Genomic DNA, 20,982 nt, shown 5'->3' on the forward strand with positions numbered 1-20,982 from the left:
GTTTTGTCTTATTTAATACTTGACAACATAGTTTGTAGTCAGATTATCTAAAAATTTAAAGTAAATTTGAGCCATAATAGCAAAATAGCTTTTTGCAGGTGTAAGAACATATGTAATTGGTCCAAATTGCTTTGCACTAATTAGATCACACCTGGATAATTTGGGTCAATTAAACATGCTAAATATTAAGATACTGGAAAATAAAATACTTCTTTTTGTGGATGAGTATGAAGGGTCTTTTGCCATATCTTAAGAAATGGCTGGTAAATATCTGATAAATGACTAGACAACTCCACTTATAACCAAAATGTCCAATGAGACATACTGATTGGATTTCCATTGACGCTGAAGAAACCACACATAGTTATATTAGGAAAGAGTGAAATCAGAAATTTGGAAGATCTTACATTATGAGTAAGGCAATGGTCAACATGTTGTAATTTAGGTAGAAATGGTGGTGTCCCAATGGGCTGATAGCCCATGGAGATAGGAATTCAAGGACAGTATTTGGAGTTCCAGGAAATCATTCATCATAGGTGGAAATATAACACATAGCTGACCTTATTGGTTTGGGTTTGGGGAAGGAGCAGAGAGCGAATCCCCAAGCCGACTTCCCACTGAGCACAGAGCCCAATGTGGGGCTCCATCTCATGATCCATGAGACCATGACCTAGGCCAAAGCCAAGAGTCCCCTTGGATTTGCCTCTTGAAGGACTTAGTAAAGACAGTCAGACAGTCAAGTCTTAAATCCTTAGATTTAAATAACTAGCAAGACATGACAAATGTATAGAACTATGTCTAGTGCTTGAGGTAATAAATTATAGTGAGCATGGAAAAGTGGCTTCTCTAAATGTGGAAGATGGAGTTTAATTTTCTGTATGGCTGCTAATAGCAGAACTTCAAACAGACACTAGTAGCTGTAAGCAGTGGAACCAGGGCCTAGAACAATGAAAAACCTTCCAATTTTGTTTCATAAAGGAGCTGAGTACCTTAAGATATAGGAATTCCTCATCAGATGATGAGTTTAAGTGGTTGTTGTGGGGCCATCCTCTGAATACTTCTTAGAATATATTCCTACATTCACTGGGAGGTTATAAATGAGGACCATTAAATTAGAACTCAAAGATTCTGTCATTCTATGTTAATGACATTAACAAAAACAGATCTATACAGGTTTGTTTGCTTTTAGAATAGTTATTTTAATTTTGATGCTAAGTTTACAATGTTTTCTCTTAAAAAATGGAATGCTTTTTTTTCTTAGGTGCTAGAAAAGACATAAGAAAGAAAAATTTGGAATAAAAGTGCTCAGATACAAATTATATACTTTTTGAGTACGTTTGGAATCAAATAAGATGTGAGTTTGAGAGTAAAATTGCGTTTTGTAAAATGGAATATACTCTTTCAAGTTTTATTGGTCTAATAATGTTTTTATTATGTTGGGATCAAGGCTCAAGTGCCTGTCTTGGGAGAAACATAATAAAACATGCTTAAAATTGAGTATTTATCCACTTGTATACAAGAGAGAAGAAATCAGGGCAAAAATACTGAAGGTCACTGGCACAGAATCCGGTATGAAAAAACATAAAAGGCATTAGCTTCTGTACAAGAGCCTCAAGAGATGGAAGCTGTAAAGAAAGTGTTGAGAGATAGTAAAAGTGGTGACAGCTTTAGCACATTTGGGTCACTCTTGAGAAGCTTAATGCAATTGTATAAACTTTTTACTTTTTTAATTCTTAAATTCTGATTAGTGAGAACATATTCTAAGCTATGTCTTATGACCTGTTTGATACATTCTAAAAAACAAAATTTTTGCTTTATGCTATACAAATATTATATGTTTTTATTGTTTTTATATGAAAAATATATACTATCAGACTCCAATTCCAGGATAAGTATTACATCCAGTCAGTGAGGTTAATTAAAATTTTCTATCACTTCAAACCTTTATTTAATTTCAAGGAAAAAAAAATCCAGAAATATGTATGTATGTTGGATCAGAAGAGTTTAAAGTGAAAATCAATATGCATCTGTCAAATGGAATCAGAGCTCTATCTGATATGTCAAAAATCCAATTACACCTGAACTGAAGTTGTTATCGTTTTTTTCTTCTTCTTCATTTAGCTGACAATCCTATGTATATTTAAGTCTAAAAGTAAGATCAAATGCATATAAGTTGTCGTGGGCTCCATGAGTGGGAAATAAATACACAATTGAAACTCTCTACTGTCACCAGTTCTGTGGGCAGGTCAAAATTTAATCTTACAGAAAGGATTAGATTTATATATTTTTTAGTTATCTCATAAAAAAGAATATGATAAATGCATTTTATGAAAACATTCATTCTAGGATTTCTCTGTTTTGACTAGGCACAAACACTCATTACCTTTTGCCACTTTTATTCTTCCTGACTTCTGGTAGCTATAATAGATTTTCTTTCCTGTGCAACTGGGGATATATTGGAAACCCTGAGTCCTCGATAGAAACAGAAGTCATCATTACATGTTATTCATTTTATTATCTTATGTAAATGGTACTGTGATCTTATCACAACTTCTATCAGGAAGAAAACTGATGAGATAAAAGGAAAATGATGAGACACTTATCTTGCAGATAAGCGCTCAATTCCTGAGTACATTAGCCAACTCTCCATATTTAATATTACAGCTGACCCTTGAACAACATGGATTTGAACTGCTCAGGTCCACTTATACACGGGATTTTTTTTACAGTGCAATATTTTAAATGTATTTTGTCTTCTTTATGATTTCCTTAATAACACTTTCTTTTCTCCAGCTTCTTTATTGTAAGAATACAGTATATAATACATATAACATAAAAATGTGTGTTCATCAACTGTTTATGTTATCAATAAGGCTTCTAGTCAACAGTAGGCTCTTAGTAGTTAAGTCTTTATGCAGATTTTTGGCTTTGCAGGGGAATTAGCACTCCTAACCCCCCACATTGCTCAAGAGTTCAGTTGTGTTTGTTACTTGTGAGGGCTGAGTTTTGAGACCGCTAAGCTCATATATAGCAAAATATATGCATATATTTAGGAGTCAGAGAGTGTTGAATAATTGGTGGATTATTTTCAAACCACTGGCAAATCCTTATATATAATGTATATTTACTAAGTTATCAATCTTTCCCACCTCTAAAGTCTCATCCCCAAAAGTAGTGGGAGTGTGAGATCTTACCATCACTATTTATCTTTCTTCCATGTGAAAATATGTAATTATACAGTTATCCCTCTTTATATCTGTTACCAAATGAATACCAGTTCCTCTGTGTCACCCCTCATTCTCAGCATTCATATCCTCAAGGGCAGTGCATCCACTTCTTTTAAACTTTTATTTAAATTCCCATTAGTCAATGTATAGTCTTTTCTTTTCAGATGTACAATATGGTGATTCAGCACTTCTACACATCACCCAATGCTCATCAGTACATCCACTCTTTTATCACAACTTTCTCTCCTTTCCAAACTCTAAGACTTTACCACACAATTCTCTAGAATCCACGATTTGCCATAGGGAAGATAACCTCTATCTCCAAGTCAGCTAATAGGAATGTTTCCTGTACCTTCTTGAAACCTGACTTTCCCCTGAGAAGACACTGTAATTAGAAAAATCCTCATCACCATTTTGAAATATGCTGCTATTGTTATTGATAGTTGCATTAAATATTCTAATTTTTTATGTTCCTTGATTTTTACATTTTAGTGTTTAACAACATTTTTTTCATTCCAAAAGAAATTATAGAACTAAGAGAATCATAATATAGAAATGAAAGATCTTGGGTTGTCTATAAATATTGGAAACAATTCATATTTGCCAAAATATTTTTTAAATACTCCTATTTATTGGATTTCTGGCTTTGCCAAGACAGCATAGTCCTTTTCTTCCTACCCTACTCTAGCCAAACATCAATGGAAAAATCACATGTCCCCCACCTCGATAGCCTCAGTAGGGCCAAACAGGTAATTGATTTTGCACACTCTCACCCTCATGCCTTACAAGCAGCACACTCTGATTCCCTTCCCCTGGCCTGTCTGTGGTGTTGATGAGGCCAAGCAGGAAAATTCATCTATCATTCTGCCAGCTGAAGTAGGCAGTGCTCCAGGTCCCTTGCCACAATAGTGTTGGTGGAGCCAAGAGGGGAGCTTATCTTCTATTTCTTCCCTGGCAGAAGCAGGTGGAGCTCAAAGTACCCCACCAAGAAGGTGTCAACAGTGTTGTTGTAAGCTGAGAGCTTGTCTTCACCCAGGCATAATGAGACTTAAAGAGCTGGTGTCTGGACGATCTAGTCACTTCTATGCATGTTGTCAATGGGACTAAGCAAATTGGTGCAATTTGGGCTAGTAAGCAGTTCACTTTTCTTCCCTTTACTGGTGTCAGTAAGATCCAGTAGGGTATAAAGCAGGGCCAGTAGCCGCTCCTATTCCATCCCATTCTCTGGAGTCAGTGAGATCTAGTGGGGACCACAGTCTACACCCCTAACAAGCATCAACAAGGTAAAATAAAGTGATGTGAGGCAAGGTAGTTGGCATTCTGTTTTCCTTCTCTCAACATCTGAGCCAGGAACAGTGGAGAACTGAGCCTCCAACTGCACCTAGCATCAATGAAGTAGAATGAAGTGGTGACAGGTAGAATTAGTTGGCACTCTGCTTCTTCCTATCTCTTCTCTTGGTCATTTCTCTTAATCTCATCAGGGAAAAGACCCCCACCCCACCCCACCCTTCTGCAATGAGGCAATGTAAGTCAATGCTCCACATTCTACTTAAACAAATAGTTTTGAATTCTCATTAAACAAATGAAAACACAGAGAAGCTGAAGGGAAAAAAGTAAGTTAAAGAATCAAATTGAAGTCCTGGTACTGATAAAATACATTAAGTTAAATAGATATCTCGCTGGATGTGATCAAAAAGAGACTGGAGATGATGGAGAATAGAATCAGTGAATGTGAGGACAAATCAATAGAATCATCACAGACTAAACAACAGAGAAAAGACAAACTGAAAAAAATGCAGTTCAGGACCTGTAGGAAAATAATTAAAGAAATAATAGTCATATCAGAGCCCCCAAGGGAGAGGAGAGTCTGTGACTAAAACATAATTCAAAGATATAAATATCTGAAAACTTGTGATGAAATACATAAACCTAGAGATTCAAGAAGCTAGTAAATTCCAAATAGTTTAAAGCTAATGGAATCCATGGTAAGACACAATAATTAAACTTCAGTAAACTGGGCAGCCTGGGTGGCTCAGCAGTTTAGCGCCGCCTTCAGCCCAGGGTGTGATCCTGGAGACCCAGGATGGAGTCCCACATCGGGCTCCCTGCATGGAGTCTGCTTCTCCCTCTGCCTGTGTCTCTGCCTCTCTCTATCTCTCTGTGTCTCTCATGAATGAATAAATAAATAAATAAAATATTTAAAAATAAATAAAATAAACTTCAGTAAACAAAAGACAAAGAAACAAACCTTGAAAGCAGCCAAAGGGAAAGTGCATTACTTACAGGGAAAGAGCAATTCAAATGACAAAAGATTTCTCATCTAAAACCATACAGGCAAGAAGAAAGTGATACTTAAATTCTAAGTACTGAAAAGGAAGAACTGTGAACTGTAAATTTTATATCCTGAGAATATATCCTTCATGAATAAAGGAAAAATAAACATTCTTAGATGAAGGAAAAGAAAGACAATTTGTTACAAGCAAACCAGCCCTTAAAAAATGACTGAAGAATATTCTCTAAACACATAGGAAATGGTTAACATAAAGAGAATTAGAACTTCAGAAAGTGAAGAATATCAAAATGAGTAAAATATTAGTAAACTCTCTTACTTCTATTGAATTCCTTAAATTATATTTGCTGATTGAAACAAAAATTACAACACTTTGTGTTATGGAGTCTATTTATCTACATATCGCTATGTATCTATCTAGAAGGAGAGAAAAATCTTAAGATAATTATATATGAAATATGGAGTACATAAACTGATCTAAATAGAAATAAGATATATTGATTATATTTTCCTATTTTCTATATTTTTGGTGCTCTGGTATCTGGAATCTTGTTGGGAGCTGCCTCTCCCAAGGTTAGCTAATTCCTAGAGATAGTAAATGAGTCATTTGTGATCACCTTTTATATGCAAACTAACAAATTAGAGCCCCCTGCCTCCCACACCTTTCTGTAAGGCTTTTACATTCTAGACCAATGTTCTACCTCTATCACCCCCAGGCTGGGAACCCTTTCATTCCAAAACCTACTGAAATTATTCAAACTAGCCAATCCTAAACCTGCTTAGCCTGTTTACCATATCTTGCTCATTCCTTCTTATGAAAACCACAATAAAGACTCTTGCCTGTTCCTCCACCTCATGACTGACTCTGGTACTTCTCCATATAGCCCTGCATGGCATGGCATGCCTCCTGTTTCTAGGTAGAGGCGAGTACAAAAACTTCTTCATGACAGTCATTTCTATGTCTACATGTGTTACCAGATGTGATTAAAACCAATCCTGGGTGCATTTTAAAATGTAAAGTATATACGCTTCATTCAAAGTAGCTAAATATTGATGCCTGTGGACAACAATAGGTTGTATATGTATATTGAATTACCATTTAAAACAACTAAGAAAATTTTGTGAAGTAATATACCCCAAAACACTGTAAATCAGTTTGAATCCTAAAATATGTTCAAGTAACTCATGACAATATCACTACAGATAACCCTAAGATATTAAAGAAATAAAGCAGTATTGCAGGCAACTCTAAACATGTAAATCCAACAACTTAGGAAAAAATGATCCATTTCTAGTAAATTCCAAACTACCAGAATTCAGCAATGATGAAACAGATAATATGAATAGTCCTGTAACTATTAAAGAAATTGAATTCATAATTGAGAAAGTTCCAAAAAGAAATTTTCAGGCCCAGTTGGCCTCAATGGCAAATTCTATCAGATATTTAAAGAATTAACATTAATCCTTCTCAAACTCTTCCAAAAAAAGAAGAGAAAGGAACACTGTTTAACCTATTCTGTGGCCAGCATTACCATGACACAAAATCCAGAAAACCACAATAAAGACAAACTACAGACTAATACTGTTAAACAAAATGTCAGTAAATTGAATCCATCACTATATAAGAAAAAATACATACACAACCAAATGGGGTTTATTCCAGAAGTAAAGGCTGGTTTGGTATTTGAAATTCCATTATGTAATCCACTCTGTTAAAAAGATTAAGGGGAAAAAATTCACATGTCAGTTAATATTTAAAAAGCATTAGAATAAGTCCAATATCCATTTCTTAGAAAACTCTTTACAACCCAGGAATAAAAGGAATTTCCTCAACCTGATAAAGAGCTGATTTGATAAAACTACTTGTTTGAATGTGGGATTCGATTATGAAACATTGAGTACTTTCTTTCTAAAATAGGCAATAACCCAAGGATGCCATTCTCATCACTTATTTAATATACTGTTGAAAGTCCTAGCCAGTACAAAATGGCAAGCAAAGGAAGCAAAAGGCAAATAGAATGCAACGAAAGAAATCAACTGTTCCTATTTTCATATCATTAATGATCTATCAGAAAATCCCAAGGGATCTTAAAAAAAAAGTTGGTAGAAGTATTGAGTTCAGCAAGCCTACAGTAACATAAATCATACTTATATATTTATATATACTACCTGTGAAAATGTAGAGACTGAGATTAGAAACATAATACCATTTATAGTCTCTCCAAATAAATGAAATACTTAGAAATAAATCTAACAAAATGTGTATAGGACTTATATACTGATATGACAAAATCAAATCACAAATAAATGAATGGAGAGATATGCTGTATTCATGGTTGCAAAACTCCATATAGTAAAGATATCAGTGCTATCCAAATCAATCCATAGGTTTGATGCAATTCCTGTCAAGATGTTCACACCTTGGGGTGGCTGAGCAGCTCAGTGAGTTAAGCATCTAACTCTTGGTTTCAGCTCAGGTCACGATCTCAGGGTCCTGGGATGGAGCCCCAAGTTGGGCTCTGCACTCAGCACAGGGTCTGCTTGGGATTCTCTCTCTTCCTCTCCCTCTGCCCCTCCCCCTGGCACTTGCACACTATCTCTCTCTAAAATAAATAAATAAAATATTTTTTAAAAAAGGTACTCACACCTTAGCAAATTTAACTCAGCACTGCTAAGCAAATAGTTCTTATATTTCACTAGTAGCAAATTCTGTAAGAGGAAAAATTAATAAATTGCACATCATCAAACTATTTTTCTCTGTAAAAGCCCATGAGAAGATGATGAAATGGGAAAGTACAGAGTGGGAGAAGATATTTGCAAAACATGTGATAGTTAGTATCTAGAACACATAAAAAGTACTAAAAACTCACAAAAATACAGTTAAAGTAGAACATGATCAAAGAACATAAGCAAGTATTTCACCAAAGAGAATATACTGAGGGCTAATAAGCACATGAAAAGGTGTTCAGGATCATTAGTCTTTAGGGAAATGCAAAATAAAACCACAATGAGATTTTACTACAAACACATTGGAATGGTTAAACTAAAATATCCTAACTACATGAAGTGTTGGGAAAGATGTAGAGAAACTGGATTGCTCATATACTGCTGGTGGACATGTTAAGGGGTACAGCCATCCTGGGAAACTGGGAGTTTTTTGTAAAAGCAGACATGTGGCTGGCTACCTTATCACCCAACAGTTGCACTCCTGAGAATTTATCACAGAGAAATGAAAATTTATTTCTGCATAAAAACATGTGCATGAATGTTCATGGCAGATTTATTCATCATAGACTAAATCTGCAAACAACCCAGTTGCCCTTCAGTGGGTGAATGGTTAAACAAACTGGCCCATTGATAACATGAAGGACAGCAATATAAAGGAATGAAGCATTGATAAGCACAACTTGATCAAGTGTCCAGGGATTTAAAGCTGAGTGAAAAAGCCAGTTTCAAAAATTTACTTATGATATGATTCCATTTATTTAATATTCTTGATTTGACAAATTTACAGAAATGGAGAATGGATTAGTGGTTATAATGATTCAGGGATGGAACAGGGGATCGAGTAGGGGTGTCTTTAAAAGGTCAACAGAGGAAAAAAAAAGGTCAACAGAGGGATCCTTGTGGTGATGAAGCTTTTCTGTATCTTGACTATATCAATATAAATATTGTGGGGTTTATTCCCTATTTTTCTCCTTTATAAAAATATTTATTTATTTATTTTAGAGAGAGAGAGAGCTCAAGTGAACATGCAGTGGGAAGGGGCAGAGGGAAAGGGAGAGAGAATCTCAAGCACACTCCCTGCTGAATCCAATGCAAGGCTTGATCCCACAACCTTGATGTCATGACCTGAGCTGAAATCAAGAGTCAGATGCTTAACCAACTGAGCCACCCAGGAGCCCTGAAATATTCTGGTTTTTATATTGTTTTATAGTTTTACAAGATGTTACTGTGGGATATAACTGGGCAAAGGATACATGGGATCTCTCTTTTATATCTTAAAACTGTATATTTATAATTATTTTAAATATTTTTGTATCGTATATGAGTGATATAAGAGAATAATCCAAAGGATATAGATCTACACTGCTTGGTATCCAAGTATCTATTGTTTAAAAGATAAACCATTCATCTTTTATGTTTATATGACTGCTAATAATCAGAGCTAAATAAGCAGAGTTCTAGCATTAGCATTTTTTTAAAATATTTTATTTATTTTATTCATGAGAGACACACAGAGAGAGAGAGGCAGAGACATAGGCGGAGGGAGAAGCAGGCTCCACACAGGGAGCCTGATGTGGGACTCCATCCCAGGACTCGATCCCAGGACTCCAGGATCACGCCCTAGGCTGAAAGCCGGCTAAACCGCTGAGCCACCTGGGCTGCCCTAGCATTAGCATTTATTAAGAGTATATTGGCTTACTCTTTATGAGAGATAATTGCTGTGTCTCATGTTAATTTAGTTAACATATATCATGTAGTTTGACAATCAACAATAAAATGTTATTTGAAAAGTAATATGTTTTTGAAACTAAATGTTGCTATTTATGAATTGGAGAATGTCCCTAAGAGCTCAGTGTTTAGGGGCTTCTGGTGGCTCAGTCGGTTAGGCATCTGACTCTTGATTTGGGCTAGGTCATGATTTTGGGGTCGTGGGATTGAGCCCCACATCCAGCTCTGCACTCAGCATGGATCCTGCTTGAGATTTTCTCTCCCTTTCCCTCTGCCCCTCCTCCCAATTGCATGTCCTCCCTTTCTGTAAAAATAAAATAAATAAAATCTTTTAAAAAAAAAAAGAGCTCAGTGTTTAGTGACATTTACTGTGCATGCTGCTGCCTAACGTAAAGCATGCCCAGGTCTCCAGATAATTGTCATGAATGTTTATTAAATTATGTCTGCAGCTGAGCATGACTTCACATTTTTAATAAAATTTCTCTTCCTATTATGTCAAATGACCAATTTTCCACACAAATAAGCACAGGTTCCAATCACATAGATTTGTAATTACGATTTATAGCATAAAGCAGGTGGATTTCTTAGCTAGTCAGTGAAGCTACTGATTTTATTGTAAAAGACAAAGCTACAGCTTTGCTTATGCAAAGATGTCTGGATGCCTGCCCTTTAGAAAAGTCTGTATACCTGAAATTTAGACCACTAACATCACTAGAATATTTCTACTCAGAAAACAGAAATTGAACTTATTTAAATAGTTTATGTAAGGTCTAGGCTTGTAAAATGGAGCCCAAGGTGCAGTGCCATTTTTTTGGGGGGGGAGGGGACATTTCATGCAATTTTCTTAGTTGCAGAAATATAGGTGAATATTCTGACAGAGAGAAGAGAGAAGACTAATATCTGCTCAGGCATTATAGGCCTTTAAAGCAGGTAGAATGGTTGATATTTGGATGGATGGAGAGAAAGGAAAGTAGAGAAATTTTAAATGATGAACTTTTGGTGAGACATGGTTTTCTTATAGTAATATTTGCTTATAATAAAATTTCCTACAGTGAATTGAAACTTGGTAACTACTACTGACATGCAGCATTTCCTCTTCTCACATCTGATATACTTCCTGTTTCATTGAAAATATAGGGTCAAATCAGAGTCTAATTGTCTAGTTCTTCCATTATACCAACCAGCCTAATTTTATTTTCATCCCTGTGTCTTGCATTCCCTCCCATTATATCAGAAAAGTTCTCTTTTGGAGTCCTGGTTTCCAGGACTTAATTCTCTCTTGATTCTCCTTCTCTCTCTCTAGTAAGTCCTCTTCATTCTCTTTTGCACGTTTGCCCCCTGGTCCCGTCCTGTGACTTCCTAGAGGTCCAAGGCTCAGTCTTCTCTTCATTTCTAGCCACACTCATTCCTGATAAGGTCTCCCCATTCAGTCACACATGAAGTTCTAAGAACTTCTAAACTGATAACTCCAGCTTCAACCTCTCCTTTTTTTTTTTTTTTTTTTAAGATTTTAGTTATTTATTCATGAGACACACAGAGAGAGAGGCAGAGACATAGGTAGAGGGAGAAGCAGGCTCCTTGCATGGAGCCCGATGCGTGACTCAATCCCGGATGGGATCACGCCCTGAGCTGAAAGCAGACACTCAACCGCTGAAGCACCCAGATGTCCCCTTCAATCTCTCCTTAAATCCAGTTCATATAGCCACTTGCTATCTCCATAGTCCCCACCATGGATGTCTACAAGGCTTCTCAAACTTCCTTAGGTGCTCTAGGCAAATGACACCTCATCAGAGAGGCCTTCCTGGACCACTCTATCTTTACATCCACATAACTCTCTAACCCTTTATTGTTTTATTTATACCATACATACAAATACATTTTATTATTGTTTGACTCCTACCCTCACCCCCTGACACATTCTGGAATGCACGACTCAGGAAAGCAGGGGATACATTTTTTTCCACCATTTTATCCCCAGTGCTTATTATAGTGCATGACATATAATATTTTTTGAATGAATAAATGAAAGTATAAAGCAGTGTAGAAATAATGTATACTGTACAAAATGGGATTATATGAATGGATTGGAATAGTACCTTTCCATAGCAAAACACTGATATGTATATTACATTAGCTTTTTCATAGGAGGAAAATCTCACTTAGAAATTTAAATAACTTTCCCAATGCTAGCAAATAACAGAGCAAACATTGAAACTTCTAAAGCTCATGCTCTACACTATATCATAGAGTATTCCTGTAGTAAAGAGAGAGATCTTACATGCACATACATACATATACGCTTGCATGTGCGCATGCACACACACACAGTATGATGCAGGGGCAGGGAGGACATGGTAATTGATCAGTAAAGTATATTAGTTGTAGTAGTAGACATTTATTTTATCTTAGAATTTTCTGTGGGTAGTTTTAATTGAAAACAAAATTAGCTACTTTTCCAAGAAAATATTCAATTCCCTGAAATTAATTTTTCAATCTTATTTATCTTTTCTATTTATGAGGAAAAATGTTATCATAGAATATTAGGACTGGAAGGAACATGAAGATATCCTATTCCAGCACTCAAAGTCCAAAACCCTTCTCTCATCACTGTCAGTGCTTATGCAGCATGTATTTGATGGCCTTTAATCATGGAAAACTCTCTCATTCATTATGCATCTGGTCAGAAGGCTTTTTCACTCATTTTGAGTCAACAATGAAGTGTTTACATTAAAATCAATATTTTAAGTGTTACTTTGTTTTTATTTTTGCTAATGAATTCTTAGACTTAAAAAGCGAACACAAAACTTCAGCTTACAGTTGCTTAGTTCCTGGTGTAAAATTTACCTCAGCAATCATATTTGTGTTGAATAACTCCAAAATCTACTTTTAAAGCATTATATATCCCAAACTGAACATTCATTTTCTAAGAAGCATGGATATGTGTCTTTGCCCCAATTACCTGTTTTAGTAAATATGACCTTCCACTTACTGCTTACTTTTTCTACACTAGTCCCCTTGGTAGTGTCTTCCTTGAACAACTTCTTCGTTAAATCTCAAGCATTAGCTAGCTCTTCAAAAGACAGACAACGCAAAGCAGCAACAGTCTCTAATCCTTGACAAAGAAAACACAATCCCTGATATGTCCTTTTTGCTATTCATTAGATGCCTCTATTCAGATGAGATACAAGTAGAAAGGGAAAAATGTTTCATCCCTAGTTTTTCCATGATCATAGCAGCCAAACAGCAATCCGAGTCAACTTTCTTTATCTGCTCTATGTTATGAGAGTCTGGAAGTAGAATTTCTGTAAGCAAATTCAATGGCATCCCATACTTCAGCCTCTAACATAAGAAAATATAATTTCATGGATTAGTTTGCTAGGGCTGTAATAACTAAACACTAGACTGGCTATTAAAAATTACTTAAACAAAATGAATTTATTTTATCACAGTTCTACAAGCTGGAAGTCCAAGATCAAGGAATTGGGGGGTTTGTTTTCTTCCAAGGCGTTTCTCCTTGGGTTGTAAATGGTTGCCTTTTCACTGTATCTTCATATGGTCTTTCCTTCAGGGTTTGCACATTCCAGGTGTGTGTCTGTGTGTCTGAATTTCTTCTTTTTATAAGGACACCCATCATATTGGACAAAGGCCCACCCTGACAGTCTTATTTTAACTTAACCTCTATAAAGGCCCTAACTCCAAATATAGTCACATTTTGGGATACAGGAGATCAGGGCTTCATCCTGTCAGTGGCTGGAGACCAGTGGCACACATAATTCAGCCCGTAGCATCTCCACAGGAACCAATGAAAGGACTCTTCTCCAAACTACCACATTAACAATTATGTTCCATTTTTTAGTCATAACTTAAAGACTTTTGAAATAGGTTATTGAAACTATAAAGCATCCAAGTAGAAAGTGCATAGATTTCATGTTTGAAATGGTTGATGACAAGTCATGTTCATCTTATTCTCTTATTTAAAATTAAAATTTAGGGCAGCCCGGGTGGCTCAGCGGTTTAGCACTGCCTTCAGCCCCGGGCATGATCCTGGAGACCCGGAATTGAGTCCCATGTCAGGCTCCCTGCACGGAGCCTGCTTCTCCCCCTGCCTGTGTGTGTGTGTGTGTGTCTCTCTCTCTCTTTCTGTGTGTGTGTCTCTCATGAATAAATCAATAAAATGTTAAAAAAAAAAAAAAAGATTTCTCCAAAAACCCTTTAAAAAATTAAATTAAATTAAAATTTAAACTTGTACTCTTGGGACGCCTGGGTAGCTCAGTGGTTGAGCGTCTGCCTTTGGCTCAGGGCGTGATCCCAGGATCTGGGATCAAGTCCCACATCGGGCTCCCTGCATGGAGCCTGCTTCTCCCTCTGCCTGTGTCTCTACTTCTCTCTCTGTGTGTCTCTCATGAATAAATAAATAAAAAGTTTTAAAAAATAAAAAAAAATAAAACTTGTACTCTTATTTAAAATAAACCGTGATAACCAAAATAATAGCATGACTTAGGGTGCTATTATGTTTCTTAGTATCTCTTTGATTACCTGACATGGGTCATTCCTACTGCCATGCTAAATATTAGAACTTATGCTGTGAAAGGCAGTAATGTCACATCACTAAAGTGATTAAAAATGAATCTCCTAGAATGAAATACTTTCATATCTAAAATGAGGATTATGCTACTCTCTTGAGAAGATTTTCTTCTAAGAAGGAAGGAAACCTCATAGCCATTAAAGCATTGTACAATTTCTGTATTTCAAATGAGAGATCAGTCAATAAATATTTCTAACACCTTTAATCAAAAGAGCAATCAAAGTAGCAGTTTTAAAATATACTGAATAAAATTTGAATGCTAAGTGCAACAAGGCCATAGGAAATTTCAAAGGCAAAACAGTAATATCACACTTTGTAACATTTCTCAGATTCTAAGCATGAAGTATTATCAAGGTTTCAAAAATTCTGTAAATAATATATACCTCTCATAAAATATATAAATCCATAAAATTAATCATGTAAAATAAAATGTGCATATCCCCCCATGCTTATTAGGGTTTTGAATCTGAAGAATGATAACTGTAATAGAAAAAAGTAAGTTTGTGTGGTTACCATATGGAAATGGGAGAAAACAGAAAGAAGCAAGCTCAGAAAATGTTTGAGTTTAGAATATGTTTATCAACCTAAGAAGTATAGTAATCATCATACTAACTGGATTTCCTTGGCAAAAGAAAGAAAAAATTGATGTGGTTCCTCTCAGCTTCCTGCTAAATACATATGAAGATGCTGAAACAAGCCTCTAGCAAGACTGAAAACTGAAACTGGCAGAAAAGCAACTCCAAGAACCTAGAAGCACCTAATACAATGCCCAGATGAGAAATATAAAATAAAGGCCAAAAAAATAAAAAAAATAAAATAAATAAAATAAAAAAATAAAAAATAAAAAAATAAAATAAAATAAAGGCCAAATGCTTGCTCTTGGATAGATCATGAATAGACAAAAATGTCAGTTACCCCAAAAGTATAAATGCAGGGTGATTCCATTAAAAGTACTATTTAAAAATATAAAATAAAATAAAATAAAATAAAATAAAATAAAATAAAATAAAATAAAATAAAATAAATAAAATAAAATAAAATAAAATAAAATAAAATAAAATAAAATAAAATAAAATATTTGCCACCCCTGGAGCTAAAGAACCCTTCATTCCATACATGGAAAAAATTCTTTTTAAAAATGAGCTGGAGGAGGAGGCAGTTAGTCCCACTAGAAAATAACACATGTGTAATTACAACAATGTGGCACATACAAATGAAGAGAAAGAAAGACCAAAGAAATCTAGAGAATTCAGAAAAAAAAGTAAAATATGTATAGACATGCCATGAAGGCAGCATTTCAAGTCAGTGAACTTTCAAATAAGTGGTTTTGTATAATTAGTCCCCTATAGAAAATCAGCAACATTGGATACATTTCTTCCTCATTTCATATGTATGGTTAAGTTACAAATGGATCAAATAACTATAAAAATGAAAGCATTTAGGTGTTAGAAGAAAACACTTGGGACCCCTGGGTGGCTCAGCGGTTTGGAGCCTGCCTTTGGCCCAGGGCACGATCCTGGAGTCCCGGGATCGAGTCCCGCATTGGGCTCCCTGCGTGGAGCCTGCTTGTGTCTCTGCCTCTCTCTCTCTATGTATGTCTATCATGAATAAATAAATAAAATCTTTAAAAAAAAGAAGAAGAAGAAAACACTCATAGTGATTTACAGGATAATGGGAAAACCACAGAAAATAAAACTCATTTGTGAGACACAAAATGAACTTGATAAATTCTCCAAGTTCTTTTTGTTAAATTTTATTGATTTCATGGAAGTTAATAATAGCACAGTGATTCTTACTATTCAAACATGACAGTTAAGGAAACTTAAGATCACTTCAGCAGGGAGCTATTTCTACTTGTAGACTGGTAAGACATTACAGTCACAAATAGGCTACTGGATTTGTAATTAAATGGGCTTATTTATCATAGCATTGTCTTTCTATACTTTCAATTCAAATATTATAAGAAACATGGTGTTGGTAATGAATTACCCCTTTGTATCTTTCTCTTGGCTCCTTACACCATCTAAATGTCTAGGTTTTATTTTTAGCCATACTAAAATCTATTTCTAGTGGTAACACAGAATTTTGTAAGGGCAAATGATCATTCCTGAACTTGATTTCCTTGGGGATGTGTAAATCATTTATTTGACTCAGCTCTTGTTCTTATCCTATTCCAACTCTTTATCCTATCCTATTCCAGCTCTTGCTGCTTTTATCCACTTGAATGCAATGATTCATTAAACATCTAGAGTTCATAAAGACAAAGTTGAAGACGGCAGACATTGCTTAGGTATCTTAGCAGCACAAACTTTCACTGGGACTTTGGCAAGTTTTTTAACCAAACTGTCTCAGTTTCTCCACCTCTAAAATGAGAAACATAGTAGCGTGTAATTTACAGTGATTTTCTGAACATGAAGTGAGGTATTGTGTGAAAAATACTTAGCACAGAGCCTGGCATATAGTAAGTACTTAATAAATATTAAGTCATAACCATATTAATTATTAACTACTATTAACTATGCTATGAGACAGAACAGTTTCATTTCCTGAAGGAGTGATATTTAAACATTTATACGAATTTTGAGGCAGGACATTTTGCAGAGGGGCCCTTTTCTTTTCTTTTTTAAGATTTTATTTATTTATTTTAAAAAACCCAGAACTTAATGTATATGAATATTTATCTGATATTTACTTTTTATTATTTTTATTTTTAAAAAAGATTTTATTTATTTATTCATGATAGAGAGAGAGAGAGAGAGAGAGAGAGAGAGGGAGAGACATAGGTAGAGGGAGAGGCGGGGCTCCCTGCGGGGAGCTCGAGACTCAATCCCAGGACCCTGAGATCATACCCTGAGCCAAAGGCAGTTGCTCAACCACTGAGCCACCCAGGTGCCCCAGAGGGGCCATTTTCTAAGTCTTTTCTTGATGTTCTTAATAGTTTAGTACAGTGTTCTCATCTGAGACAAAATGGCTTTGAAAATCATTGATTTTATAACAAAGAATATAAAAACCAGAATACAGTCAAAAATCTCTTCTGTTCTTATAAAGAAATAGTGTTACTCTCCAAAATAAAGGAAGACATCTATCCCTTGGAAATCCTCACTGCTTTAAATACCCAGAAGCTCACCACGCTTCCAACCTCCCCATGTCCCCATACTTGTCCAGTAGGTAGGATGCATGTTTTTTTTCAAAGTGTGGCCACATGACTATCTGCTTCTGGAATGCATAAGGAGCTGTACTTAAACATACAGCTTTTGGGCCCCAGCCCAGACTGAATAAACCAGAATCTATAGGTGGAGCTGAGCAGGCTCATGTCTAACAAGTTTTGTACGCAGTTCTTATGAAAAGTGAAGGTTGAAAAATTTGAATTTTATTAGAACACAAGAAAATGCCGTCAGTTTTTCTGTCTTCTGGTGTTTACAGCCTGGAGCAAATCCCCCTTTCTTTTTTTTTTTTTTTTTCTTCAAATCCCCCTTTCTTTCACAAATAAGCTTTGACTTCCCTGGTGGATCAATTAAATAAATGAACAGTTTACTGGTAACAACTTTAGTACTCCAAACAGAAACCTGGAGCTGTTATGGTCTAAGAAAAAGAAATACACAAAGTAATTAAAGAGTCAAAAATTGCTGTGCTTTGGCTTTTGCAAAGTGTAGTAAGACTTGGGGGGCGCCTGGGGGGCTCAGTCGGTTGAGCGTCTTCCTTCAGCTCAGGTCATGATCCCAGTGTCCTGGGATGGAGCTTTGCTCAGCAGCGAGGAGCCTGCTTCTCCCTTTTCTGCTGCCCCTCCCCCATTTCATGGTTGCACACTCTCTCTCTCAAGTAAATACATAAAATCCTTTAAAAAACTGTGGTAAGACTTGGAAAGACTCATGGGTTTTATGGTTCTTTTACCACTCTGGGAAACCCAAGCCTTCACTTTTGACATTTCCTCATCCCTTCCAGACTCTTCAGGAGAAGCTTCTTGCCTCAGGATAAAATATGTTTTTTTAATAGGGTTGATGGCATGTGGGGAAAATTGGTGAAGCCAGTGCTTGGTACTTATAATGTAGCATAAAGCATTTTCTTGCTCCGAAGTGATTTTGAAAAGCTGATAGTCAATACAGGAATTAGGAGATTATTTTCAGCTGTCTATATTCTAAAAATGTTTACCACATTAATAATTATTTTTGTGGTTTTTATAGGAATCGTATTGCCTCCTAAGGGGAATATAGATATCCCAGTGTTATTCATGCCCAACATTATGAAATTACACAAAGCAGTGGTCATTGTTCAAATGATGAGGGCAAACAGAGAAAGCTGGCCAATTGACAATTTTGACGAATTGAGCCCAGAGATGAAAAGGTAACTTTTAAGTAAGGACAATTGAAGAAAAATGGTTTTATTTTGACTGGCGCTGACATGATCACTTTCTGTTCTGTGTTATGTAATGTAAAGCTCATGATTTTATATTCTCTGAGGTGTTGAAATTTATATGTTCCGAAGAGGAAAATACATTTGTTATGTGGGTAGAATATATATCATTTGACGTTCAGAGGGATTTGAAGTTCAGAGTGATGAGCAAGTCAACCTTAAGTATCATGTCAATGAATCAGAGTCAGAGACATGCAAAGGGATTCTTTTTGACTGGGAAAATACTTATTGCTGAGACAACAAATAATAAATCTCTAGAGAACAACCTGAAGCAGCTTGTCTTGGCAAAGTATTGGGACTTGGGATGCTGACATTCACCAAGTGATGGCCCTGTGCCAGGTGTGTGTGTATGACACCCTGAGGCAACACCACTATGACTACTGCTGTACTGTGTTATTGCCAGGATACAGATTGCTTGGATTCTCTTTGCTTCACTGAAGTTTAAGCCAACTCCAATAATGATCCAAAATATATGTTTTCTCTGCTTTTATAATTTAATTAAATAATGATCTAGAAATGTTAATTAAAAAGAAATTCTGTCTTTGCCTTACGTGTATATATTTCTTCTCCACAAAAAAAAAAAAAATTCTTTTCTGTGAGCCCATTAGTGTCCATTCTGCCACGATTTTCACCATTCCTATAGTCAAGACACCCTATGAATTTGTGGGCCCCAGTGTAAAATGAAAATGAGAGGGCCCTTGTTCAAAAGTGGTTGAGAATTTCAGGACGGTTACAGTGGTGTGTTAAACAAGCATGGAACAATTCTAGGTGTGGGGTCCACATGCTGTGTGTTGCTCAAGTCATGTGCTCATGAAGCTGGTCCTGCCTGCTGTGTCTTCTGTTTCATTTTTAACAAGAAAAGCCAATTGTCAACAATGATCAGAACCATTTTGTACAATTACTGTTGTCTTGATGGTGTATGACAGACTTAACAATATTTTGACAAACGGCCTTTTTTAACCAATATCCCCAAAAAGTAGGTTCTTTGTCACTTTCTTTTTATTATTATTATTATTATTTATTCATGAGAGACACAGAAAGAGAGGCAGAGACACAGGCAGAGGGAGAACCAGGCTCCACGCAGGGAACCCGACGTGGGACTCGATCCCGGGACCCCAGAATCAGGCCCTGGGCCGAAGGCAGGCGCTAAACCGCTAAGCCACCTGGGCGTCCCTCTTTATCACTTTCTGATGTCTTGTACTTAATGGCATTTTTTGTGTTTTGTGTTTTGCCTGTCCAATTTAGAATACAACCCATAGGAACTGTATTACCTCTGATTAATCACATTTTAGTCACATCAATAAATACCAACTTTTAAAAGCAGGGGAAAAGCTCTTCAGTTTTAAGTTCCATCTCACAATCTTTGCATTACATTTTTCTTTGTGATAATTCCCCAGGGTTTGCTTTGAAGTGTTCATAACACTTGCAGAAAATGTGGTGTATTTCATAGTTTCTCTCTATCAGAGTTTAAATTCATGAGCTTTGCTAAAATACCATTAAGTTAATAATGAATATTCTCTTTTATGCTAATATTGAAAGTGTTCATATTTTTTGTTCACTCTTCCTAACTAGAACCCTGGGAATAGAAAGTGGAGAAATCCAAGCAATACACTGGATATACCCTATTCTTGGACTTCCTCAGGCACTACATTCTAAATGCCCTCAAGGTAGGTATGCTGTAGAGTCACAAAACACTAAGATTCCAAGTGATCTTAGAGGCTCCTTTAATCCTGTCTCTTCTTGTACAAGCAAGAGAACTGAGGTCCAGAGAAAGTAAATCGTGAAGTGAATAGCCTTACTGGTAGGAGCACCAGGACTGAATCTGGTCTCCTAACAGTAAGTCCAATGATGTTTCCACCAAACCACACCATTTCCTGTTGTTCTTCCTGTTGCTGAAACCCCGGGATCAGCTAAGATAGAAAATAACATTAACTTCAGGCCCCATTATCCCACATTCTGTGAGGGACTCAGAGACCTGCCCTGGATCTATAAGATTCCCAGGTACTTTGGTTCTT

At 36.0% G+C, this 20,982-nt stretch overlaps 1 protein-coding gene across 5 annotated transcripts in view; it reads left to right on the top strand.

Moving 5' to 3' along the window:
* CFAP47 (cilia and flagella associated protein 47) overlaps nucleotides 1-20,982 on the top strand; it is a 492,283-nt gene that overhangs the window by 408,329 nt on the left and 62,972 nt on the right. For all 5 annotated transcript variants that reach the window (XM_041740236.1, XM_041740239.1, XM_041740237.1 and 2 more), the window contains 2 exons: nucleotides 18,739-18,898; nucleotides 20,540-20,634. In XM_041740236.1, the coding sequence (XP_041596170.1) occupies nucleotides 18,739-18,898; nucleotides 20,540-20,634 (255 nt within the window). The remainder of the gene's footprint in view (nucleotides 1-18,738; nucleotides 18,899-20,539; nucleotides 20,635-20,982) is intronic.

This window comes from Vulpes lagopus, chromosome X (genome assembly GCF_018345385.1).
Source record: "Vulpes lagopus strain Blue_001 chromosome X, ASM1834538v1, whole genome shotgun sequence".
NCBI classification, from domain to species: domain Eukaryota; kingdom Metazoa; phylum Chordata; class Mammalia; order Carnivora; family Canidae; genus Vulpes; species Vulpes lagopus.